At 47.1% G+C, this 27,317-nt stretch overlaps 1 protein-coding gene across 7 annotated transcripts in view; it reads right to left on the bottom strand.

Annotated features, from left to right (window-relative positions):
• Positions 1 to 27,317, bottom strand: part of ndst1b (N-deacetylase/N-sulfotransferase (heparan glucosaminyl) 1b) — a 216,851-nt gene that overhangs the window by 61,365 nt on the left and 128,169 nt on the right. For all 7 annotated transcript variants that reach the window (XM_059990680.1, XM_059990674.1, XM_059990679.1 and 4 more), the window contains 3 exons: positions 16,781 to 18,083; positions 3,862 to 3,949; positions 2,448 to 2,602 (listed from right to left, as the gene is read on the bottom strand). In XM_059990680.1, the coding sequence (XP_059846663.1) occupies positions 2,448 to 2,602; positions 3,862 to 3,949; positions 16,781 to 17,782 (1,245 nt within the window). In that variant the 5' untranslated portion in view covers positions 17,783 to 18,083. The remainder of the gene's footprint in view (positions 1 to 2,447; positions 2,603 to 3,861; positions 3,950 to 16,780; positions 18,084 to 27,317) is intronic.

The following is a 27,317-nucleotide window of genomic DNA, read 5'->3' as shown; positions in this document are numbered from 1 at the left end:
GGTAATTTGATTCCACTGTAAAGTACCTGAGTGCTCTAAAAAGGTATTCCTGTTGTTGCTATTTATTACCATGTGTTTGGCCCATATAAAGTGTCTACAAGAGGTATTCAACCCCCTTCCTTGGAAGTTTCATGTTATTTTACAACGTTGAATCACAGTGGATTTAATTTGTTTATTTTTTAACACTGAACGGAAAAAGACTCTTTCATGTCAACATGAAAACAGATCTCTACAAAGTGATTTAAATTAATTACAAATATAAAACAAAATAATTGATATGCAGAAGTATTCATCCCCTTTAATTTGACACATTAAATCATTGCTGGTGCAGACAATTGTTTTTAGAATTCACATAATTAGTTAAATGGAGATCTGTGTTCAGTCGAGGTGTTTCAATTGATTGTAGTAAAAATACTCCTGTATCTGGAAGGTCCAACTGCTGGTGAGTCAGTATCTTGGCAAAAACTACACCATGAAGACAAAAACACTCCAAACAACTCCTTGAAAAGCACAAGTCAAGAGATGGATACAAGAAAATTTCCAAGTCACTGAATATCCCTTGGAGAGCAGTTAAGTCAACCATCAAGAAATTGAGAGAATATGGTACAGCTGTAAATCTGCCTGGAGCAGGCCGTCCTCAAAAACTGAGTGACCGTGCAAGAAGGGGACTAGTGAGGGAGGCCACCAAGAGACCTATGACTACTTTGGAGGAGTTACAAGCTTCAGTGGCTGAGATGGGAGAGGCTGCGCATACAACAACTGTTACCCGGGAGCTTCACCAGTCACAGCTTTATGGAGGAGTGGCAAAGAGAAAGCCACTGCTGAAAAAAAATTCACATGAAATCTCAGCTAGAGTTTGCCAGAAGGCATGTGGGAGACTCTGAAGTCAGCTGGAGAATGTTCTATGGATGATGAAACCAAAATTGAGCTTTTTGGCCATCAGAGTGAACACTATGTTTGGCATAAGCTGAACACTGCACATCATCAAAAACACACCATCCCTACCGTGAAGCACGCTGTGGGGATGCTTCACTGCAATGGGCTCTCAGAGGTTTCTGAAGGTAGAGAGTAAAATGAATGCAGCAAAATACAGGGAAATCCTGGAGGAAAACCTGATGCAGTCTGTAAGGGAACTGAGACTTGGGAAAAGATTTGTTTTCCAGCAAGACAATGACCCCAGGCATAAAGCCAAAGATACACAGGAATGGCTTAAAAACAACAAAGTTAATATCCTGGAGAGGCCAGAACTTAATCCAATAGAGAATTTGCAGCTTGTCTTGAAAAGGGCTGTTTACTTATGATACCCATGCAATCTGACAGATCTTGAACAGTTCTATAAAGAAGAATGGGGAAAAATTGCAGTGTCCAGATGTGCAAAGCTGATAGAGACCTACCCACACAGACTGGAGGCTGTAATCGCTGCCAAAGGTGCTTCTACTCAATACTGATTTGAAGGAGGTGAATACTTATGCAATCAATTACTTTGTGTGTTATACTTGTAATTAATTTAGATCACTTTGCAGAGATCTGTTTCCACTTTGACATAAACAGTCTTTATCTGTTGATCAGCTGTAAAAAAGCCAAATTCAATCCACTGTGATTCAATGTTGTAAAAAAATAAAACATGAACATTTCCAAGAGGGTGGGGGGGTGAAAATCTTTTATAGCCACTGTACCACTCAACCTTTCCAACCCACCTACCTGTCCAAATGTCTTCCAAATGTAATAATTGTTTCCACCTACTCCCCTTCCTCTGGCAGCTCCTTCCATACACCATCAACTGGGAGACGGGAGGAGTCTGCTTTTGAAACTCATTTCAGTGTGGTTTTGGGGACAGGATAACAATCAGTTCATTAGAGTAACATGCTGACTGGATGTCTTCACCCGTCACCTTTTATGCTCAACTGCCACTTTATCAGGTACACCCGTTGTTGTTCAAACCAAATATCAGAATGGGGAAGAAATGTGATCTAAGTGACTTTGACCGTGGAATGATTGTTGGTGTCAGACGGGGTGGTTTGAGTATCTCAGAAACTGCTGATCTCCTGGGATTTTCATTCACAACAGTCTCTAGAGTTTACAGAGACTGGTGCAAAAAACAAAAAAAAACATCCAGTGAGCAGCAGTTCTGTGGGTGAAAATGCCTTGTCAGTGAGAGAGGTCAGAGGAGAATGGCCAGACTGGTTCAGGCTGACAGGAAGGTGACAGTAACTCAAGTAACCACGTGCTACAACAGTGGTGTGCAGAACATCCTTGAATGCGAAACATGATGAACCTTGAAGTGGACGGGCTACAGCAGCAGAAGACCATGAACGTACACTCAGTGGCCACTTTATTAGGTGCAGGAGGGTAAGTAGTAAGGTGCCCACTGAATTTAAATTGCAAATTTTACGATGCAGCTGGAGAAATTAAAACAGCGAGCTTTTCGCTGTTCTGCTTGAACTCACCACTGCAAACTGCTTGTTGAGGAGCATCTGTTCGATTAGTACGGACTGGTTGTGGAAGAGGTGTGGCTGCATGTGGCTCCACATGTGCGGGAACCACCAGAACTCCTTCACGTTGGACAGGAGCAGGTTGTCCCCCTTGTCCTCCTCGTCAGTTCCTAAACAAAGACAGACCCACAGTTAACAGAACTCCTAGTGGAGTCGCAACATGCAGCAATATACATTTGCATAGCGCCTCTCTCAAAGTGACGTGACAGTCAGTTTGAGTCTCGGAAAAAGCTAATCCATCACAAAATCACTCCAATGGGAGGCAAGGCAGTGTAGTGGTTAGTGTAATACTATTGCAACACCAGTGACCCTGGTTCAATTCTTGCTAATGTCTGTAAGAAGTATAGGAGCTGAATTAGGCCTTTGGCCCATTGAGTCTGTTCTGCCATTTCATCATGGCTGATCCACGTCCCTCTCTCAGCCCCAACCTCCTGCCTTCTCCCCGTAGCCCTTCATGCCCTGACTAATCAAGGATCTATAAATCTCTGCGTTAAATACATACAAACAAGAGAAAATCTGTGATTGCTGGAAATCCGAGCAACACACTCTCCAGCATTTTGTGTGTGTTGCCTTAACTCTACATACGTACTGCCCTGGTAAGGTTTTACTGCTAATGTTGTAGGTTATTACATGTAATGGTCTTTCTGTAGACGCAGTGTTTGGATTACTGTGGGAGAGAACGGGTGCTTAGGGATGTGGGCCATCCAGTCAGGATGCTGGAACGAGAAGAAGGTTCTGGAGAAGGCTGGGGGGGGGGGTTTTGTGACTGAAATCGGTGCTGGCTCTTTGTCTTTGTTCAACGGGAGATGTTGGAGAGAACTGGTCATAGGATTCGATCTGGTGGGGAAGCACGATTTGATGGAGCCCAGGCGTGGAGGTCTGTTGCGGATTGGTGAATACGGATTTTGGGAGAATTGAGCTCCAGCCTGTGCATATTTCACCGTTTAATTACAATGGGCCCTTTTGCTTTCTTTCTTTTCTTTACTAACTCTTTGGTTAAGTTAACGTTCACAAATATACTGCTTTATGCAGTGTGCGATCTGTTATTTCATGCTGACTGGCTATTACGGGGCAGGAAGTCACACAGTATTCTCACAAACCACGGTCTGGGTGGGCGAGACATCGCAATCTCACAGATTTGGCCGGCCAAAGTCATAGACACATTAGATGTATGAAGCCAGGGAAAGGGGGAGGTTTCTCACCGTGGGCTCAGTGAGGGGCTAACGAACCACATTTCCAGAGACGCCCAGTAAAAAGGCAGTTTGACGTACATAACTGAACCCCAGTCACCAAGGGCTGGTGCTATGGCATTGCACTGATCACCTTGCTACCATGCTGCATCTAACGGCACAGTAGTTGTAAGACCCACCAGTGTAGTAGAACTTCCCAGAGAATCCCAAATTGAAGGTGAAGTTCGGAACATGGACCCGAAGCTGATTCTGGGCTTCAAGCAGAGCCTACAAAGAACACAATAAAGAGTATTCAATCACTCACACTGATAACATTAATATCAGCAGTTGCAAATGGAATTGCAAAGACATGAGATTCTGCCGATGCTGGAAATCCAGAGCAACTCACACAAAATGCTGCAGGAACTCAGCAGGTCAGGCAGCGTCTGTGGAGAGGGAATGAACTGTTGAAATTTCTGACTGTGATGTTTGGAATTGGTTTGTTATTGTCCCATGTACTGAGATAGAGTGAAAAGCTCATCTTGCACACTGTTCCTACCGATCAGATCTGCTTGAAAAAGCTGTAAAGTGCATCGTCAATACTCTCAGATCCTGACATTAGTTCAGATGTTCTCAAAGTTCAAAGTAAGTTTATTATCAAGTACATATAGGTCACACATACAACCCTGAGATTCACGTCCTTGTGGGCACACTCAGTAAACACTGTAGAATCGATGAAAGACCATACCCAACAAGATGGACAACAACCAATGTGCAAAAAACAACACAGTGCAAATACTAAAGAAAAATAATAATAATAAAAATAAATAAATAGGCAATAAATATTAAGAACATGAGATGAAGAGTCCTTGAAAGTGAGTACACTGGTTGTGGGAACAGTTCAGTGATGGGGTGAGTGAAGTTATCCCCTCTGGTTTAAGAACCTGATGGATGAGAGGTAATAACTGTTGCTGAACCTGGCGGTGTGAGTCCTGAGGCTTCTGTACCTTCTCCCTGATGACAGACAGCAGCGAGAAGAGAGCATGCCCTGGGTGGTGGGGCCTCTGATGATGGCCAAGCAGAGTACCCATTGTTGGGAGTGAGCCAGTGGTGAGCGTAGGAGTGTCAGACTTTGGTTCAAAGGAGGCTTCGGCTCGGAAGAGGCATTTACTCTGGGTGACTTGTCCAGGTAAGTTTCTGTTAAGTTTCCCGTTTCCTTACTGTGACAGGGGTACTCAGTACAGTTTAAATGGCCGTCGTGTGTTCCTCATGCTAGATGTTGGAGAACTGGGAGACACAGAGTCTCCGGGGGAACTACTCCTGCGTGAAGTGCATCCGGCTTCAGCTCCTTGAAAACCATGTTAGGGATCAGAAGACAGCAGCTGGATAACCTTCGGCTTGTACGGGAGAGTGAGGAGATAATCGATCAGGGTTACAGGGAAGTAGTCACTCCTACTTTGCAGGAGGCGAGTAGCTGGGTGACTCAGGAGAGGAAATGGGACAGTGAATAAGTAGGCAGTAAGCGCAGAGTGCCCCTGTGGCCATTCCTCTCAATAATGAGAATACTGTGGGGAATGACCTCCTGGGGAATGCACAGACACCAAGTTACTGGCACTGAACATGGGTATGTGGTGTACAAAGGGAAGGAAGGAGAAGGGGGAGTAGTAGTGGCAGGGGACTCAATCATCAGAGGACCAGACATGAGATTCTGTGGACGTGAACGGGACACCTGAATGGTGTGTTGCCTCCCAGGTCTGGGACATCTCAGAACACATCCACAGCATTTTGGAGAGGGAGAGGGAGCAGCCAGATGTCTTGGTACATACCAATGACATTGGAAGGAAAAGCAATGAGGTCCTGAAAAGAGAATTTGGAGAGCTAGGCAGAAAGCTGAGAAGCAGAACCTCCAGGGTAGTAATTTCTGGATTGCTACCTGTGCCACGCGCCAGTGAGGGTAGAAACAGGATGATTTGGCAGATAAATGCGCGGCTGAGAAGCTGGTGCAGGTTCTTAGATCATTGGGATCTCTTCTAGGGGAGGTGTGACCTGTTCAAAAGTGACGGGTTGCACCTGAACCCGAGGGAGACCAATACAGTTACAGTTGTTGGGGAGGGTTTAAACTAATTTGGCAAGGACGTGGGAGCCAGAATGAAAGGACTCCAGATAGGATGGATGGTAAAAAAAAGATAACATACAGCCAGACTGTCAGGTAGGGCAAGCAGATGACAGGACACAATTGCAGTCAGCATGGTGAGTATCAGTGCGTTAGCGATGCAGAAATCTAAAAGAATCAGAATCGGGTTTATTATCACCGGCATGTGTCATGAAATCTGTTAACTTAGCAGCAGCAGTTCAATGCAATACATCATGTAGAAGGAAAAATAATAAGTTAATCAATTACAGTATACGTATATTGAATAGATTAAAAAACGTGCAAAAACAGAAATAATATACATTAAAAAAGTGAGGAGTTGTATAATGAACCGGAGGCGTTTAGGGAGCTTAATGTAAAGGAACCCTTAGGAATCAGTGATCATAATATGATTGAGTTCAAGTTGGAACTTGATAGGGAGAGAGTAAAGTTTGACGTAGCAGTATTTCAGTGGAGTAAGGGAAATTACAGTGAAGTAAACTGGAAAAAGATGCTGGCAGGGATGATGTCAGAGCAGCAATGACGTGCTTTTCTGGGGAAAATGAGGAAGATGCAGGTTATGTATTCCGAAAACAAAGAATACTTAAATGGCAAAATAGTATAACTCTGGCTGACAAGGGAAGTCAAAGCTATTATAAAAGCAAAAGAGAGGGCATACAACAAAGTAAACATTAGTGGGAAGACAGAGGATTGGGAAGCTTTTAAAAACCTACAGAGAGCAACTAAAAAATCATTAGGAGGGAGAAGATGAAATATGAAAGCAAGCTAGCAAACAATATCAAAGTGGATAGAAAAAGCTTTTTTCCAGCACATAAGAAATAAAAAAATAAATGAAAGATGATTGTGAATAGAGGACTGCTAGAAAATGAGGCTGGAGAAATAGTAATGGAGACATGGGTGATGGCTGATGAACTAAATGAGTATTTTACATCAATCTTCACTGTGGAAGTCACCAGCAGTGTGCCAGATGTTGGAGGGTGTGAGGGTGCAGTTACTATTGCAAGGAGAAGGTGCTCAAAAAGCTGAAAGACCTAAAGGTACATAAGTCACCCAAACCAGAGAAACTGCACCCTAGGGTGCTGAAAGAGGTAGCGTTAGAGATTGTGGAGGCATTGGTAATGATCTTTCAAGAATCATTGGACTCTGGCATAGTTCCAGATGTCTGGAAAATTACAAATGTCACTCCACTCTTTAAGAAAGGAGGGAGGCTGGAGAAAGGAAATTATAGACCAGTTAGCCTTACCACAGTGGTTGGGAAGATGTTGGAGATAATTGTTAAGGATGCGGTCATGGAGTACTTGGTGACACAGGGCAAGATAGGACAAAGTCAGCATGGTTTCCTTCAGGGAAAATCCTGCCTGAAAAACCTGTTGGAATTCTTTGAGCAGATTACAAGTAGGATAGATAAAGGGAATGCAGTGGATGTTGTATATTTGGATTTTCAGAAGGCCTTTGACAAGCTGCCACACGTGAGACTACTTACCAAGTTAAGAGCCCATCGTATTACAGGAAAGTTACTAACATGGTAGAGCATTGGCTGATTGGCTGCCTGTGAATAGTGGTGTTCCACAGGTTGATGTTGGGACCGCTTCTTTTTATGCCGTCTACCAGTGATTAAGATGATGAAATAGATGGCTTTGTTGCCAAGTTTGCAGATGATACGAAGATTGGTGGAGGGGCAGGTAGTGTTGAGGAAACAGATTGGCTGCAGAAGGACTTAGACAGATTAGGAGAATGGGCAAGTAAGTGGCAAATGAAATACAATGTTGGAAAATGCATGGTCATGCACTTTGATATTTGATGATTTTATAAACAGGGAGAAAATCCAAAACTCTGAGATGAAAAGGAACTTTGGAGTCCGTGTGCAGAACATTCTGAAGCTTACTTGCCGGTAGAGTCAGGGATGAGGAAGGCAAATACAATGTTAGCATTCATTTCAAGAGGTCTGGAATATAAGAAACAATGTGCTGGCATTGGAGAGGGATCAGAGGAGGTTCATAAGGATGATTCTGGGAATGACAGAGTTATCATATGAGGAACATTTGATGGCTCTGGGTCTGTATTCGGTGGAATTTAGAAGGATGAGGGGGGATCTCATTTCGAATGTTGAAAGGCCAAGACCAAGTAGATGTGGAAAGGATGTTTCCCATGGTGGGGGAGTCTAGGAGGCACTGCCTCAGGATAGAGGGACATCCACTCAAAATAGAGATATGAAGAAATTTCTTTAGCCAGAGGGTGAAGAATCTGTGGAATTTGTTACCACAGGCAGCTGTGGAGGCCGGGTCGTTGGGTGTATTTAAGGCACAGATTGATAGGTTCTTGATTGGCAATGGCATCGAAGGTTATGGGGAGTGAGGCTCAGGAGGGAAAAATAGTATCAGCTATGATTGAATGGTGGAGCAGACTCAATGGGCCAAATGGCCTTATTCTGCTCCTACTATCTCTCTCTCTCTGCTCCATGTCTCTCCTTCTCTCTCTCTCTTTCCCCCTCTCGCACCCCCTCTCTCTTTCTCGTTCATCTCTTTCCCCTTTTTTCTGCTCACAAGCTTTTTGGCAGCAAGTATTTTAGTTCTGATCCTTATGAATTGATGTGATGGCCACCCGCTGCTTCTGAGCCTCGGGCATATTACAAAGCCGCAGAGAAGCTGGGAGTGAGCTGTAGTCCAAACCAATACGTGTCCTGTAGTAGAAAAACCAGTGGGGGATGAGAGGATAAGAGATTATTCCGGGTTCTAAACATGCCTGCACAGATCTGTATTGCCGATGCACACTTTACAGCCTTTTCAATGCTAATCTTTCTCATTCAAAGCAACTGTTAAAAAAGTAAGACACAAGTGATTTTGCAGATGTTGGAAATCCAGAGTAACACACAAAAATGCTGGAGGGACTCAACAGGTCAAAGTTGAAAGTTCTTTATCAAAGTTGGTATAAATTACACAACTTTGAGATTTGTTTGCTTACAGGTAGCCACAAAGCAAGAAATCTGTCAGGACTAATTAAAGACCAACCTGCCCAACGACTTGCTCTGGGCCCAGGTTTTGCAGCCCAGCCTGAAGCTGCTCTCAAGCTCAAATCAGCTGGGCACCCAGAGTGATCTAACTCCCCATCCAGGCCAGGTCTTCAGGCCTCGATTCTCCTCTCAGTGCCCAGAGTGATCTAACTTCCCATCCAGGCCAGTTCTTCAGGCCTCGATTCTCCTCTCAGTGCCCAGAGTGATCTGACTTCCCATCCAGGGCAGGGCTCCAGGCCTCGATTCTCCTCTCAGTGCCCAGAATGATCTAACTTCCCATCCAGGCCAGTTCTTCAGGCCTCGATTCTCCTCTCAGTGCCCAGAGTGATCTAACTTCACATCCAGGCCAGTTCTTCAGGCCTCGATTCTCCTCTCAGTGCCCAGAATGATCTAACTTCCCACCCAGGCCAGTTCTTCAGGCCTCGATTCTCCTCTCAGTGCCCAGAGTGATCTAACTTCCCATCCAGGCCAGTTCTTCAGGCCTCGATTCTCCTCTCAGTGCCCAGAGTGATCTAACTTCCCACCCAGGCCAGTTCTTCAGGCCTCGATTCTCCTCTCAGTGCCCAGAGTGATCTAACTTCCCATCCAGGCCAGTTCTTAAGGCCTCGATTCTCCTCTCAGTGCCCAGAGTGATCTAACTTCCCACCCAGGCCAGTTCTTCAGGCCTCGATTCTCCTCTCAGTGCCCAGAGTGATCTAACTTCCCACCCAGGCCAGTTCTTCAGGCCTCGATTCTCCTCTCAGTGCCCAGAGTGATCTAACTTCCCACCCAGGCCAGTTCTTCAGGCCTCGATTCTCCTCTCAGTGCCCAGAGTGATCTAACTTCCCACCCAGGCCAGTTCTTCAGGCCTCGATTCTCCTCTCAGTGCCCCGACTTCTCCTCTCAGTGCCCAGAATGATCCAACTTCGCATCCGGGCCAGTGGTACAGGCATCGGAATGCTCCAGCCTCGACCTCTCTCAGTACAGCTCATTCCACCGTCTCGGATCATCCCCTGAACTTGCCTCACCATCGCTCGCTTTCTCACAGTGTGTGGTAATGACTTAGACCATAAGAGCCACCTGAACAGAATTAAGCCATTTGGCCCATCGAGTCTGCTCCGCCATTTCATCGTGGCTGATCTATTTCCCTCTCAGCCCCAATCTCCTGCCTTCTCCCCATATCTTTCAAGCCTTGACCAATCAGAATCTTTCAACTTCTGCCTTAAGTATACAGGAAGACGTGGTCTCCACAGCTGCCCGTGGCAAAGAATTCCACAGATCCACCACTCTATTGTGAGGCTGTGATCCAGGGTCTTAGACTCTCCCACCATTGGAAACATCCTCTCCACATCTACTCTTTCAAGGACTTTCACCATTCAATGGGTTTCAATGAGGTCCCCCTCCATTCTTCTGAATTCCAGTGAATACAGGCCCAGAGCCCTCAAACGCTCCTCACAGGACAAACCTTCCAATTCTGGAATCATTTTCGTGAACCTCCTTTGAACCCTCTCCAGTTTCAGCACATCCTTTCTAAGCTAAGGGTCCCAAAACTGCTCACATTTCAAGTAAAGCCTCAGCAGTATTTTATAAAGTTCAACATTACAGAGTTGCTTTTATATTCTAGTCTTCTGGAAATGAATGTTAACCTTGCATTTGCCTTCCTCACCACAAACTCAACCTGCAAATTAACCTTTAGGGAATCCTGCACAAGGACTCCCAAGTCCACCTGTGCCTCAGATTTTGTATTTTCTCTCCATTCAGAAAATTGTCAACCCTTTCTTCTACCATGACCATACACTTCCCGATTCCATCTGCCACATCTTTGCCCATTCTCCTAATCTAAGTCCTTCTGTGGCATCTCTACTTCCCCAGAACTTCCTGCTCCTACATCTATCTTCATATTGTCTGCAAACTTTGCAACAAAGCCATCAATTCCATCATCCAAATCATTAAAGTAAACATATAAAGAGTTGGTCCTAACACAGACCACTGTGGAACACCACTAGTCACTGGCAGCCAGTCAGAAAAACTCCCTTTATTGCCACCCATTGCCCCCTGCCAGTCAGCTGCTGCTTTAACCCTGCAGTGTACACCATCTGGTCCAGGGGTTTTATCTACCTTCACATCTTTCCTGTATCTTCTCCCTAGTTGTAGTAACTTCACATACTTCATGAGCCCCGAAACCTGAAACACCCACCATACAGCTGGTGTTTTCCACAGTGAAGACTGATGCAAAATACAGTTCATCTGCAATTCCTTGTCCCCCATTGCTACCTCTCCAGCATCATTTTCCAGTGGTACAATATCCACTCTCACCTCTCGTTTACACTTTATGTATCACAATTTATGTAAGTTACTGCAGAAAAGATGTTTTTAGTCAAATTTCTTAGCTTTTTAACAACCAGGGAGCTGTTGCATTCAGCAGAGCCAACTAAACCAGATGTTAAGCATCTATGGAGGGGAATAAACAGTCGATATTTCAGGCTGAGACCCTTCACCAGGATTGGAGAGGAAGGGGGAAGAAGCCAGAATAGAAAGGTGGGGGGGGGGGGAGGGGAAGCAGTCCAAACTGGGAGGTGATAGGTGAGACCAGGTGAGGGGGAAGGTGGGTGGGTGGGGAGGGGAAGCAGTCCAAACTGGGAGGTGATAGGTGAGACCAGGTGAGGGGGAAGGTGGGTGGGTGGGGGAGGGGGATGAAGTGAGACACTGGGAGGTGATAGGTGAGACCAGGTGAGGGGGAAGGTGGATGGGGGAGGGGTTGAAGTGAGACACTGGGAGGTGATAGGTGAGACCAGGTGAGGGGGAAGGTGGATGGGGGAGGGGATGAAGTGAGACACTGGGAGGTGATAGGTGAGACCAGGTGAGGGGGAAGGTGGGTGGGATGAAGTGAGACACTGGGAGGTGATAGGTGAGACCAGGTGAGGGGGAAGGTGGGTGGGTGAGGGGGGATGAAGTGAGACACTGGGAGGTGATAGGTGAGACCAGGTGAGGGGGAAGGTGGGTGGGTGGGGAGGGGGATGAAGTGAGACACTGGGAGGTGATAGGTGAGACCAGGTGAGGGGGAAGGTGGGTGGGTGGGGAGAGGGATGAAGTGAGACACTGGGAGGTGATAGGTGAGACCAGGTGAGGGGGAAGGTGGGTGGGTGGGGGAAGGGATGAAGTAAGACACTGGAAGGTGATAGGTGAGACCAGGTGAGGGGGAAGGTGGGTGGGTGAGGGGGAAGGTGGGTGGGTGAGGAGGGGGATGAAGTGAGACACTGGAAGGTGATAGGTGAGACCAGGTGAGGGGGAAGGTGGGTGGGTAAGGAGGGGGATGAAGTGAGACACTGGAAGGTGTTTGGTTGAATAGGTAAAGGGCTGAAATAAAGAAATCTGGTAATTTCTACTCTCTCCCTCCTACTCTCTATTTTCATTCCCCATTCTAATATCCCTCTCACCCCTTCCCCTCTCCTCACTTGCCCATCACCCTCTGGTTTTCCTCTTCCGTCCCTTGCTCCCGTGGTCCACTGTCCTCCCTGATAAGATTCCTTCTGATGAAGGGCCTTGGCTCCAAACTTCTACCATTTACTCCGTCTCCGTAGCTGCTGCCTGACCTGCTGAGATGCTTCAGCATTTTGTGGGTGTTGCAGGTGAAGGTGAGTGGGGGAAGATGGGTGGATGACTGAGAGTGATGTGAGGAGCTGCTAGGTTAAGTGTGGATTTTTTCTCCTTGGGAAATCTGTGTAACACCCACAAAATGCCGCAGGAACTTGGCAGGTCAGGCGGCGTCTACAGGAATTAATTAAAAGTCAACATTTCGTGCTGAGACCCTTCGACTATCTGCAATCTTTTAAGTCTAAACTTCATTGTGCATTGTTATTGTTTTCCCTTGATCTACATCAATGCATGGTGCAATGATCTGATCTGTATGAACAGTGTGCAAGACAAGCTTTTCACTGTACAACTGATTTAGCAATTCTGCACACCTACTTTTAAATCTATGCACCAAATATCACATCTCACAAACCAGCCTTCCCTTCATACTCCCTGTCTACACTTCTGTCTCCATAAAGCAGCCAGCGTAATCAAAGACCCCACCCACCCTGGAATTCTCTTTCCCACCTCTCCTATCAAGCAGAAAGCCTGAAATCACGTCCCACCAGGCCCAAGGACAGCTTCGACCCCACTGTTATCAGTGAAAGCACGTCCCACCAGGCCCAAGGACAGCTTCTACCCCACTGTTATCAGTGAAAGCACGTCCCACCAGGCCCAAGGACAGCTTCTACCCCACTGTTATCAGTGAAAGCACGTCCCACTAGGCCCAAAAACAGCTTCTACCCCACTGTTATCAGTGAGAGCACATCCCACCAGGCCCAAGGACAGCTTCTACCCCACTGTTATCAGTGAGAGCACATCCCACCAGGCCCAAGGACAGCTTCTACCCCACTGTTATCAGTGAAAGCACGTCCCACCAGGCCCAAGGACAGCTTCAACCCCACTGTTATCAGTGAAAGCACGTCCCACCAGGCCCAAGGACAGCTTCTACCCCACTGTTATCACTGAAAGCACATTCCACCAGGCCCAAGGACAGCTTCTACCCCACTGTTATCAGTGAAAACACGTCCCACCAGGCCCAAGGACAGCTTCTACCTCACTGTTATCAGTGAAAGCACGTCCCACCAGGCCCAAGGACAGCTTCTACCCCACTGTTATCAGTGAAAGCACGTCCCACCAGGCCCAAGGACAGCTTCTACCCCACTGTTATCAGTGAAAGCACGTCCCACCAGGCCCAAGGACAGCTTCTACCCCACTGTTATCAGTGAAAGCACGTCCCACCAGGCCCAAGGACAGCTTCTACCCCACTGTTATCACTGAAAGCACATCCCACCAGGCCCAAGGACAGCTTCTACCCCACTGTTATCAGTGAAAGCACGTCCCACCAGGCCCAAGGACAGCTTCAACCCCACTGTTATCAGTGAAAGCACGTCCCACCAGGCCCAAGGACAGCTTCTACCCCACTGTTATCAGTGAAAGCACGTCCCACCAGGCCCAAGGACAGCTTCTACCCCACTGTTATCAGTGAAAGCACGTCCCACCAGGCCCAAGGACAGCTTCTTCCCCACTGTTATCAGTGACAGCACGTCCCACCAGGCCCAAGGACAGCTTCTACCCCACTGTTATCAGTGAAAGCACGTCCCACCAGGCCCAAGGACAGCTTCTACCCCACTGTTATCACTGAAAGCACATCTCACCAGGCCCAAGGACAGCTTCTACCCCGCTGTTATCAGTGAAAGCACGTCCCACCAGGCCCAAGGACAGCTTCTACCCCACTGTTATCAGTGAAAGCACGTCCCACCAGGCCCAAGGACAGCTTCTACCCCACTGTTATCAGTGAGAGCACGTCCCTCCAGGCCCAAGGACAGCTTCTACCCCACTGTTATCAGTGAAAGCACGTCCCACCAGGCCCAAGGACAGCTTCTACCCCACTGTTATCACTGAAAGCACGTCCCACCAGGCCCAAGGACAGCTTCTACCCCACTGTTATCAGTGAAAACACGTCCCACCAGGCCCAAGGGCAGCTTCTACCCCACTGTTATCAGTGAAAGCACGTCCCACCAGGCCCAAGGACAGCTTCTACCCCACTGTTATCAGTGAAAGCACGTCCCACCAGGCCCAAGGACAGCTTCTACCCCACTGTTATCAGTGAAAGCACGTCCCACCAGGCCCAAGGACAGCTTCTACCCCACTGTTACCAGTGAGAGCACGTCCCACCAGGCCCAAGGACAGCTTCTACCCCACTGTTATCAGTGAAAGCACATCCACCAGGCCCAAGGACAGCTTCTACCCCACTGTTATCAGTGAGAGCACGTCCCACCAGGCCCAAGGACAGCTTCTACCCCACTGTTATCAGTGAGAGCACGTCCCACCAGGCCCAAGGACAGTTTCTACCCCACTGTTATCAGTGAAAGCACGTCCCACCAGGCCCAAGGACAGTTTCTACCCCACTGTTATCAGTGAAAGCACGTCCCACCAGGCCCAAGGACAGCTTCTACCACACTGTTATCAGTGAAAGCATGTCCCACCAGGCCCAAGGACAGCTTCTACCCCACTGTTACCAGTGAGAGCACGTCCCACCAGGCCCAAGGACAGCTTCTACCCCACTGTTATCAGTGAAAGCACGTCCCACCAGGCCCAAGGACAGCTTCTACCCCACTGTTACCAGTGAAAACAAGTCCCACCAGGCCCAAGGACAGCTTCTACCCCACTGTTATCAGTGAAAGTACGTCCCACCAGGCCCAAGGACAGCTTCTACCCCACTGTTATCAGTGAAAGCACGTCCCACCAGGCCCAAGGACAGCTTCTTCCCCACTGTTATCAGTGACAGCATGTCCCACCAGGCCCAAGGACAGCTTCTACCCCACTGTTATCAGTGAAAGCACGTCCCACCAGGCCCAAGGACAGCTTCTACCCCACTGTTATCAGTGAGAGCAGATCCCACCAGGCCCAAGGACAGCTTCTACCCCATTGTTATCAGTGAAAGCACGTCCCACCAGGCCCAAGGACAGCTTCTACCCCACTGTTATCAGTGAGAGCACGTCCCACCAGGCCCAAGGACAGCTTCTACCCCACTGTTATCAGTGAAAGCACGTCCCACCAGGCCCAAGGACAGCTTCTACCCCACTGTTACCAGTGAGAGCACGTCCCACCAGGCCCAAGGACAGCTTCTACCCCACTGTTATCAGTGAAAGCACATCCACCAGGCCCAAGGACAGCTTCTACCCCACTGTTATCAGTGAGAGCACGTCCCACCAGGCCCAAGGACAGCTTCTACCCCACTGTTATCAGTGAGAGCACGTCCCACCAGGCCCAAGGACAGTTTCTACCCCACTGTTATCAGTGAGAGCACGTCCCACCAGGCCCAAGGACAGCTTCTACCCCACTGTTATCAGTGAAAGCACGTCCCACCAGGCCCAAGGACAGCTTCTACCACACTGTTATCAGTGAAAGCATGTCCCACCAGGCCCAAGGACAGCTTCTACCCCACTGTTACCAGTGAGAGCACGTCCCACCAGGTCCAAGGACAGCTTCTACCCCACTGTTATCAGTGAAAGCACGTCCCACCAGGCCCAAGGACAGCTTCTACCCCACTGTTACCAGTGAAAACACATCCCACCAGGCCCAAGGACAGCTTCTACCCCACTGTTATCAGCGAAAGCACGTCCCACCAGGCCCAAGGACAGCTTCTACCCCACTGTTACCAGTGAAAGCACGTCCCACCAGGCCCAAGGACAGCTTCTACCCCACTGTTACCAGTGAAAACACATCCCACCAGGCCCAAGGACAGCTTCTACCCCACTGTTATCAGCGAAAGCACGTCCCACCAGGCCCAAGGACAGCTTCTACCCCACTGTTATCAGCGAAAGCACGTCCCACCAGGCCCAAGGACAGCTTCTACCCCACTGTTACCAGTGAAAACACGTCCCACCAGGCCCAAGGACAGCTTCTACCCCACTGTTATCAGTGAAAGCACGTCCCACCAGGCCCAAGGACAGCTTCTACCCCACTGTTATCAGCGAAAGCACGTCCCACCAGGCCCAAGGACAGCTTCTACCCCACTGTTATCAGTGAAAGCACGTCCCACCAGGCCCAAGGACAGCTTCTACCCCGTTGTTATAAGACTCTTGACCTCACAATCTACCTCGTTATGACCCTGTACCTTATAGTCTGCCTGCACAATAGAGAGGGGAATAACTTCACTCTCCCCAATCACTAAACTGTTCCCACAGCCTATGCACTCATTTTTATCTCATGTTCTCCATATTTATTGCTTAATTATTATTATTTCTCTTACTTTGAACTTTGCACTGTACTCTCTTTGCACTCTGCACTCTGTCGCCCTTTCCCCTTGTTCTACTCAGTGCACTGAGCAGTGATCTGATTTGAATTTTGGTACAAATCTGCACATCCTTTCAAACCATGCAGTGAAACTCATGCTCACCTTCACATCTTCTGCTTTCATCCTGGTACCTTCCTTCCCAACAAAGATGTCATCGATGTCCACCAGGATATACCTGTCCAACGAGAGGGACAATCGCTTCCCTGTCAGGAAGGAGACAGCGTCGACGAAGATAAGCTTGTGGAGCCAGAAGTTCATGTTGTTACCGAAGAGAACTCTCTGGATGCCGTCGTGAAGACCCAGGTCCTGCACCACCGTCGTGTGGAGGGCTGCGTCCACCTCCATGTGAGGGATTTTCTCCGCTGATTTGGTCTTTGCGAGCAAGACAGGCTCATAGGTTGAATGATTGGACTGGAAGACGGTCCAGTCATCTCCTGGGAGGAATCCCTTTCCCTTCTCCATCTCCTTTGCCTTGGTGATGTAGAGGAGTGGGGATCTTGGGTTGATGCTGCAGTCCTTGAGGCCAAGGTTCGAATGCAGGTAGAGTGGAAATCCTTTGAGTTGGGCACTCAGCAAGCTGTTTTCGTTTGCCTTGAAGAAGCCAATGATACCGACACTGTACTCTATACAGTATTTGTCAAGGAGTTCTCTGTTCCAAGCGTCCAAGTTCACGTACTTTAAAATATTTTCATATACAATGAGGGTAAATCGCCCCCGGTCTCCGTCCGTCAAAGTGGGCATATCTCCTTTGCCAGGTGCGATTTCAGTGTGGTACTTAAAGCGGCTGGACTCCAGAATGGCCACGATTTCCTGCCCGAGTTGCGTGTACATGCTTTCGACAAAGACCAGCACCACGGGGTCCGTCCGGGACGACTCTGTTCGCCTGACCGCTTTGGTCGGGAGCAGCCTAGCCGGAGTGACCCTGGAGTCATCGCAGTCCGAGCCCCCCACCTCGCTCGACGGCTCCGTCTCCTGCTTTGTGCCGATGTAGAGGAAATAGCCGGAGATGAATACTGTCGCCGTGCAGAAGGCGAAGAGCAGGAGGAGGATTCCCTGCAGCGTGAGTTGACGGAACGCTCGGCGGAATCGGCTCAGCAAACTCATGCTTTCAGCGCGACCTTCCCGCCGGATCTCCTTCTCTTCAGGAAAATAGCGATCGACCGTCTTCACCTCGCTTGCTTTTCATGTCACCATCGCAAACCATTAATGGCCAGAAAACCAAGACTGCAAAGTTCCTCAAGATTCCTCAGGGCTCCGGTGTGGCAGGGCCGTCGTCTTCCGCTCCTCGTTGCAATCGAGCACGTGCTGAGAATGGAACTGCGAGTGGGGACGGTGGAACATGGGAGAGGTACCAAGCCCGAAGCGCCAACACCATCAATCACAACTTACTGAAGGCAAGAGCATCCTGTAACGAGGAGAGACAGAGGGCAGTTAGAGCTCCCGTCAGGATAACACGTCAGATATTCACAACACCGTTACTCGTTGCATCTGTGCTCCAAACATCTTGGGTCACAGTCACCGATTTCTCTCTTGATGTGAACATCCATGTGGACTGTGGACTGATATGTCATAAGACCGTAAAGTACAGGAGCACAGTTTGGCTCATTGAGTCTGCTCCGCCATGCCATCATGGCTGATTTATTTCCTCTTTCAGCCCCACTCTCCTGCTTTGACACCTTGACTAATCAAAAACCAATCACCTCTGCTTTAAATATACCCAGTGACTTGGCCTCCACAGCCGTCTGTCGTAATGAATTCCACAGATTCACCACCCTCTGGCTAATGAAATTCCTCCTCATCTCTGTTCTAAATGGATGTCCCTTTATTCTGAGACTAAGCACTCTGGTCCTAGACTCTCCCACTATTGGAAACATCTTCATGTTGTGTCATTTAAGGTAAAATTGGATAGGTATATGGACAGGAAAGGAGTGGAGGGTTATGGGCTGAGTGCGGGTAGGTGGGACTAGGTGAGATTAAGAGTTCAGCACGGACTAGGAGGGCCGAGATGGCCTGTTTCCACGCTGTGATTGTTATATGGTTATATCCACTCTGTCTGGGACTTTCAATATTCTATTGGTTTCAATGGGACTCCCCCTCATTCTTCTAATCCCAGCGAGTACAGGTCTAGAGCCACCAAATGCTCCTCATCTGATAATCCTTTCATTCCCGGGTCCATCTCCTGAAATCTGATGTACCTGGTTTGAGATTCATAGAGCACTACAGCACAGAAACAGGCCCTTTGGCCCATCTAGTCTATGCTGAACTGATATACTTTTACCATGACTGTAGCCCTCCATACCCCTCCCATCCAAATTTCTCTTTTTTTAATTAGTTTTTTAAATACATTTTCTACATCACTACAGATAAAAAAAACCCAGATCAAAATGAAGAACATTGATACAGTGCAAAAATAAACCCAAATTTCTCTTAAATGTCACAATCGAACCCACAGCCACCATTTCCACTGGCAGCTCGTTCCACACTCACACCACCCTTTGAATGAAGATGTTCACTGTCAGGTTCCCCTTAAATTTTATTTATTCATGTATTTTATTGAGAGATACAGCATGGTAAGAGGCTCCTTTGGCCCAATCAACCTGCGCTTCCCAATTACACTTATGTGACCAATTGAGCCATCAACTGGTATGTCATTGGACTGTGGGAGGAAACCGAAGCACCCGGAGGAAATCCAGGTTGGCACAGGCAGAATGTGCAAACTCCTCACAGGCAGTCGTGGGAATCGAACACCAACTGCATTACTGTGCTGCCTCAATATTTCACACTCCACCCTTGACCTACAGCCTCTAGTTCTCGTCTCACCCAACCCCAGCGGAAAAAGCCTGCTTGCATTTACCCTGTCTATGCCCCTCATAATTTTGTATACCTCTATCTAATCACCCCTCAATCTCCTTTGCTCCTGGGAATAAAGTCCTAACCTATTCAACCTTTCCCTATAACTCAGGTGCTCCCTCAATCTGTGATCTTACTCTAAGTAAGATACCTTGCTATTGCATGCTCAGAGATATAAATGCCAGATAAAAACACTATCTCCGACACAGACGCTTAACCAATATCATAAATCGTGAATTCAGAAATTGTTTTACAATTAATATTTGGTTCAGGGGTTTCAGTAATGGTGCTGAGAGGTATCTGTGGTAAATGTAATTTGCACTGTTTAATGCTTTGCAAAATTAAAAGAAAATCCGCAAAATGCTTTGCGGAACAGAATGTGAGAGTGAACGGTTACACAGAACAAAGAGCAAACAACACAGAATGCTACAGCACAGTTCAGGCTCTTCAACTGACCCTTTACCCTACTCCAAGATCAACCTAACCTTTCCCTCCTATATAACCCTCCACTTCTCTATCATCCATCTGCCTAACAGTCTCTTAAGTGTCCCTAACATACCTGCCTCTAGTTAGATGCATACTTTATTGATCCTTAAGATAGATAGATACTTTATTCATCCCCAATGGGAAATTCAGCATTTTTCCAGTGCCCCATACACTTATTGTAGCAAAACTAATTACATACAGTATTTATCTCAGTATAAATATGATATGCATCTAAAATCACCCTCCCAAAAAGCATTAATAAATAGCTTTTAAAAAGTTCTTAAATAGTTTACTAAAGTGCATTGAGTGGTAACTTAAGCTCAGTCCTAACCCCGGCACTTTAACATGTCTTGCCCCTGGTGGTTGAATTGTAGAGCCAAATGGCGTTGGGGAGTAATGATCTCTTCATCCTGTCTGAGGAGCATTGCATTGACAGCAACCTGCCGCTGAAGCTGCTTCTCTGTCTCTGGATGGTGCTTAAGGAAATTACAATGTCACAATATCATTACAATTGCACAGATATACAAATATTAGAAGGGAAGTAAGAAAGAATTTTTAAAAAAGTAATCTCAAACTTTAACGGGGGGGGGGGGGGGGGTCATCACTTCCCCGGCTGTAGGTTGACTCATTGCAGAGCTTAATGGCCAAGTGTGAGAATGACCTCGTGTGGGGCTCTTTGGAGCAGCACAGTTGTCTTAGTCTATTACTGAAAGTGCTCCTCTGTTTAGCCAGGGTGGCATGCAGAGGGTGAGAAACTTTGTCCAGAATTGTCAGGATTTTTTGTAGGGTCCTCTGTTCTACTACAGCCTCCAGTGTGCCCAGCTTGACTTGAATAACAGAGCCAGCCTTTCTAATCAGTTAATTGAGCCTGTTGGCATCACCCGTGTTGATGCCATTGCCCCAGTACAGCATCACACAGATTGTGCTGCAATAACAGACTCTACTGCCACTCCCCATTCAATCTCTGTGTAAAAAAACTACCTCTAATATACTTCCCTACAATTACCTTAAAATTATGCCCCCTTGTATTAGCCATTTCTGCCCTGGGAGAAGAGGTGTTGGGTGTTCTCTCTATTAATGCCTCTCATCATCTTGTACACCTCTAGCAAGTCACCTCTCATCCTCCTTTTCTCCAAAGAGAAAAGCTCCAGCTCACTCAACCTGTCCTCATAAGACACCCTCTCTAATCCAGGCAGCATCCTGGTATATCTCTTCTGCACCCTCTCTAATCCAGGCAGCATCCTGGTATATCTCTTCTGCACCCTCTCTAATCCAGGCAGCATCCTGGTGAATCTCCTCTGCACCCTCTCTAATCCAGGCAGCATCCTGGTAAATCTCCTCTGCACCCTCTCTAATCCAGGCAGCATCCTGGTATATCTCTTCTGCACCCTCTCTAATCCAGGCAGCATCCTGGTGAATCTCCTCTGCACCCTCTCTAATCCAGGCAGCATCCTGGTAAATCTCCTCTGCACCCTCTCTAATCCAGGCAGCATCCTGGTGAATCTCCTCTGCACCCTCTCTAATCCAGGCAGCATCCTGGTAAATCTCCTCTGCACCCTCTCTAATCCAGGCAGCATCCTGGTATATCTCTTCTGCACCCTCTCTAATCCAGGCAGCATCCTGGTAAATCTCTTCTGCACCCTCTCTAATCCAGGCAGCATCCTGGTGAATCTCTTCTGCACCCTCTCTAATCCAGGCAGCATCCTGGTGAATCTCCTCTGCACCCTCTCTAATCCAGGCAGCATCCTGGTGAATCTCCTCTGCACCCTCTCTCATCCAGGCAGCATCCTGGTGAATCTCCTCTGCACCCTCTCTAATCCAGACAGCATCCTGGTAAATCTCCTCTGCACCCTCTCTAATCCAGGCAGCATCCTGGTGAATCTCCTCTGCACCCTTTCTAATCCAGGCAGCATCCTGGTAAATCTCCTCTGCACCCTCTCTAATCCAGGCAGCATCCTGGTGAATCTCCTCTGCACCCTCTCTAATCCAGGCAGCATCCTGGTGAATCTCCTCTGCACCCTCTCTAATCCAGGCAGCATCCTGGTGAATCTCCTCTGCACTCTCTCTAATCCAGGCAGTATCCTGGTAAATCTCTGCACACTCCCTAAAGCTTCCACATCCTTCTGACAATGAAACAACCAGAACTGAACACAATGCTCCAAGTGTGGTATAACCAGGGTTTTATAGAGCTGCAACATTACCTCACAGCTCTCGAACTCAATCCCACCAGCTGATGACAGCCAACACACCGTACAGCTTGTTAACCAACCCAGCAACTTGTGTATCAGCTTTGAGGATCAATGCACTTGGATGCTAAGATCCCTGTTAGCATTTCCCACCAATCCCTCTTCTCATTATTACCATCAGGTTGGAGGTACAGGACCCTGAAGACCCGCTCTCAACAATTCAGGAACAGTTTCTACCCCTCCACCATCAGATTTCCGAAAGACCCCTGAACTCTCAAACACTGCCTCACTATTCCTGTTTCTTTGCATTATTTAGTTATTTTGTAATACATAATAATCATGTATTGTACTGTACTGCTGATGCTAAACAACAAATTTCACAATAATCGTCCATGATAATCCAAATAAGATGGTGTCTCCGTACAATGCTCCTTTGGTCGACATCTGGATAGATCATGGAACCACCTTTTTCACCTCTTTTGTGTTTTTTTTAATGTTTGTTTCTTGCCTTGACTGTAATTCTGGAACAGCCTGAGCCCATGTTTTACAGTTTGGAGATCGTTTGGGTGATTCAGTGCTCTGGAGTCTCCCAGAGGATTCCGGGAGGTACCCGCAGTGTGAGCGAACCTCATGGTGAGGAGGCACGTGAGCCAGTGTTTCACCCTGGTTCACCGATTTTAGCTTCCATTGTTTGCCAACTAAAGTGACAAGGGAGATTGAAGCAGTTGGTGAGAACCAGTGGCCTGTCATTTGATCGGTAACGGAGGGGGAGAGCCTACTGCAGCGCCTCAAGCGTTTTTTCTGCATTTTGGATGTGGACTTCGTGCGGGAGAAGGGATTTGGGGGTGATATTCCTGATCAGTTTTGCTCGGTTTTAGTGCAGGAGAAAGGATTTGGGAGTTGATGTCCCTATTCCATTTTTCACTCCTTTTTTTGTGGGGAGGTTTGATTTGGGGGTCGACGATCGCACTGATCTTCTTTTCTTTCTTGGTTTCATGGCTACGCAGAGAATTGAAGAATTTCAAAGTTGTACACACTTTGATAACAAATGAACCTTTGAGCTATTTGAGCCTTCTTAATAAACCTGATTCTGATTCCTTGAACTTAAGGTAATGGTCTAATGATGCGGGTGGGGATGAATGTCACAGATAACCACAGTCACATTCACACTTGCTAATCATACATCTACTCTTCTCTCCAAAGGTCAAAGAACACTGGAGACTAAAGATAAAATAAGTCCAAGTCAGCATGCTTCTGTGAAGGGAAATCTTGCCTGACAAATCTGTTAAATTCTTTGAGGAAGTAACCAGCAGGGTGGACAAAGGAGAGGCAGTGGATGTCACTTACTTGGATTTTCAGAAAGCATTTGATAAGGTGCCACACATGAGGGGCTTAACAAGATAAAATCCTATGGCATTACAGGAAAGATACTGGCATGGATAAAGGAATGGCTGACAGGCAGGGGGCAGTGAGTGGGAATAAAAGGAGCACATTCTGGTTGGCTGCCAGTAACTGGTGATGTCCCTCAGGGGTCAGTATTGGGACCACAGCTTTTCACATTGTTTGTCACTGATTTAGATAATGGAATTAATGTCTTTATGGCAAAGTTTGTGGATGATACGAAGATAGGTAGAGGGGTAGACAGTGCTGAGGAAGCAATGCATTTGACCAAGTATTTAGACAAATTTGAAGAACGGGCAAAAATGTAGCAGAAGGAATAGTGTGGACTATTATCTAAATGGGGAAAAGGTTCAGACATCAGAGGTGCAGATGGACTTGGCAGTCTTCATGCAAGACTCCCAGAAGGTTGAGTCTGTGGTAAAGAAGGCAAATGCAATGTTGGCATTTATTTGAAGGGGAATAGAAGCAAGGAGACAATGCTGAGCCTGTATAAGGCACTAGTCAGGCTGCACTTGAAGTATTGTCAACAGTTTTGGGCCTCATATCTCAGAAAGGATGTGTTGTCATTGGAGAGAGTCCAGAGGAGGTTCACCAGGATGATTCCGGGAATGAAAAGGTTAACATGAGGAGCACTTAGCAGCTTTGGGCCTGTACTCACTGGAATTTAGAAGAATACAGGGGGATCTCATCGAGACCTACCAAATGTTGAAAAGACTAGATAAGGAAGATGTGGAGAGGATGTTTCCTCTGGTGGAAAGATCCAGAGCCAGAGGGCACAGCCTCAGAATTGAGGGGTGACCCGTTAGTAGGGGTAAGAAAGAATTTTTTTAACCAGAGAATAGTACATCTGTGAATGGTCTGCCACAGACTACAGTAGAAGTCAAGTCCTTGCGTGTATTTAAGGTGGAAGTTGATCGTTTCCTGATCAGTCAGGGCATCAAAGGATAAGGCGAGAAAGCAGGTATAAGGGGTTGAGTGGGATTCGGGATCAGCCGGGATGGAATAGCAGAGCAGACATGATGGGCTGGATGGCCTAATTCTGCTCCTATGCCTTACGCTCAAACACTATCTGCGATACCCATCATTTCAACATTTAACATGAGATTCTGCAAATGCATCTATGGAGAGGAGTAAACAGTCGATGTTTCAGATAGACAATAGACAATAGGTGCAGAAGTAGACCATTCGGCCCCTCGAGTCTGCACCGCCATTCTGAGATCATGGCTGATCATTCACTATCAATACCCAGTCCCTGCCTTGTCCCCATATCCCTTAATTCCCCTATCCATCAGATATCTACCTAGCTCCTTCTTGAAAGCATCCAGAGAATTGGCCTCCACCGTCTTCCGAGGCAGTGCATTCCACACCTCCACAACTCTCTGGGAGAAGAAGCTCTTCCTCAACTCTGTTTTAAATAACTGACCTCTTATTCTCAATCCATGCCCTCTGGTACTGGACTCTCCCAACATCTGGAACATATTTCCTGCCTCAATCCTATCAAATCCTTTAATTATCTTAAACGTTTCAATCAGATCCCCTCTCAATCTCTTCAATTCCAGCGTGTACAAGCCCAATCTCTCCAATCTCTCTGCGTAAGACAGCCCTGCCATCCCAGGAATCAACCTAGTGAATCTACGCTGCACTTCCTCAATTGCCAGAATGTCCTTCCTTAAACCTGGAGACCAAAACTGTACACAATATTCCAGGTGTGGTCTCACCAGGGCCCTGTACAAATGCAAAAGGACATCCTTGCTCTTGTACTCAATTCCCCTTGTAACAAAGGCCAACATTCCATTTGCCCTCTTCACTGCCTGTTGCACTTGCTCATTCACCTTCATTGACTGGTGAACTAGGACTCCTAGGTCTCTTTGCATTTCTCCCTTACCTAACTCTACACCGTTCAGACAATGCTCTGCCCACTTGTTCCTGCTTCCAAAGTGGATAACTTCACATTTATTCACATTGAATGACATCTGCCAAGTATCTGCCCACTCACCCAGCCTATCCAAGTCTCCCTGTATTCTCCTAACGTCCTCTTCGCATGTCACACTGCCACCCAGTTTAGTATCGTCAGCAAACTTGCTGATATAATTTTCAATGCCCTCATCTAAATCGTTGACATAAATCGTAAAGAGCTGTGGTCCCAATACAGAGCCCTGTGGTACCCCACTAGTCACCTCCAGCCAGTCCAAGAAACACCCATTCACCGCTACCCTTTGCTTTCTATCTGCCAACCAGTTTTCTATCCATGTTGAAACCCTGCTCCCAATGCCATGAGCTCTGATTTTACTCACCAATCTCCTATGTGGCACCTTATCGAATGCCTTCTGAAAATCTAGGTACACAACATCCACTGGCTTACCCTCGTCTAACATCCTTGTAACACCCTCAAAAAACTCCAACAGATTAGTCAAGCATGATTTGCCCTTGGTAAATCCATGCTGGCTTGGCCTAATCCTATTTCTGCCATCAAGATGTGCCACTATTTCGTCCTTAATAATGGACTCAAGCATCTTCCCCACGACTGACGTTAGGCTAACAGGGCGATAGTTCTCCGTTTTCTCCTTCCCTCCCTTCTTGAAAAGTGGGATAACATTAGCCACTCTCCAATCTTCAGGAACTGATCCTGAATCTAAGGAACATTGGAAAATGATTACCAACGCATCCGCAATTTCCTAAGCCACCTCTTTTAGAACCCTCGGATGCAGACCATCTGGACCCGGGGATTTATTAGCCTTCAGTCCTACCAGTCTACTCATCACAGTTTCTTTCCTAATGTCAATCTGTCTCAATTCCTCTGATATCTTATGACCCTGGCCTATCCATACATCTGGGAGATTGCTTGTGTCCTCCCTGGTGAAGACAGATCTAAAGTACGCATTAAATTCTGTTGCCATTTCCCTGTTTCCCATAACAATTTCTCCCAATTCATTCTTCAAGGGGCCAACATTGTTCTTAACTATCTTCTTTCTCTTCACGTAGCTAAAAAAGCTTTTGCTATCCCCTTTTATATTCCTGGCTAGACTGAGCTCATACCTGATTTTTTCTCTCCGTATTGCTTTTTTAGTTAAGATCTGCTGTTCCTTAAAACTTTCCCAATCATCTGTATTCCCACTCATTTTAGCCCTGTCATACTTCTTTTTCTTTAATGCTATCCAATCTCTGACTTCCTTTGTCAACCACTGTGGCCCCTTCCCCCACTTTGAATCCTTCCTTCTCATTGGAATGAACTGCTTTTGCATCTTTTGTATTATCCCCAAGAATATCTGCCACTGCTGATCCACTGTCTTTCCTGCCAGGGCATCCGCCCACTTAACTTTGGCCAGCTCTTCCCTCATGGCTCCGTAGTCTCCTTTATTTAATTGCAACACTGACACCTCTGATCTGCCCTTATCCCTCTCAAACTGTAGATGAAAACTTATCATGTTATGATCACTACTTCCTAATGGCTCCTTTACTTCAAGATCACTTATCAATTCCTGTTCATTACACATCACCAAGTCCAAAATAGCCTCGTTCCTGGTTGGCTCAAGCACAAGCTGTTCCAAAAATACATCCCTTAGACACTCCACAAACTCCCTATCCTGGGGTCCAGCACCTACCTGATTCTCCCAGTTCACCTGCATGTTGAAATCTCCCATAACGACTGCATTACCTTTAGCACGTGCCAATGTTAACTCCCTAATCAACTTGTACCCAATATCCACACTACTGTT

Source organism: Hypanus sabinus, chromosome 15 (assembly GCF_030144855.1).
Source record: "Hypanus sabinus isolate sHypSab1 chromosome 15, sHypSab1.hap1, whole genome shotgun sequence".
NCBI lineage: Eukaryota > Metazoa > Chordata > Chondrichthyes > Myliobatiformes > Dasyatidae > Hypanus > Hypanus sabinus.
This window is presented reverse-complemented; position numbering and strand designations above follow the sequence as displayed.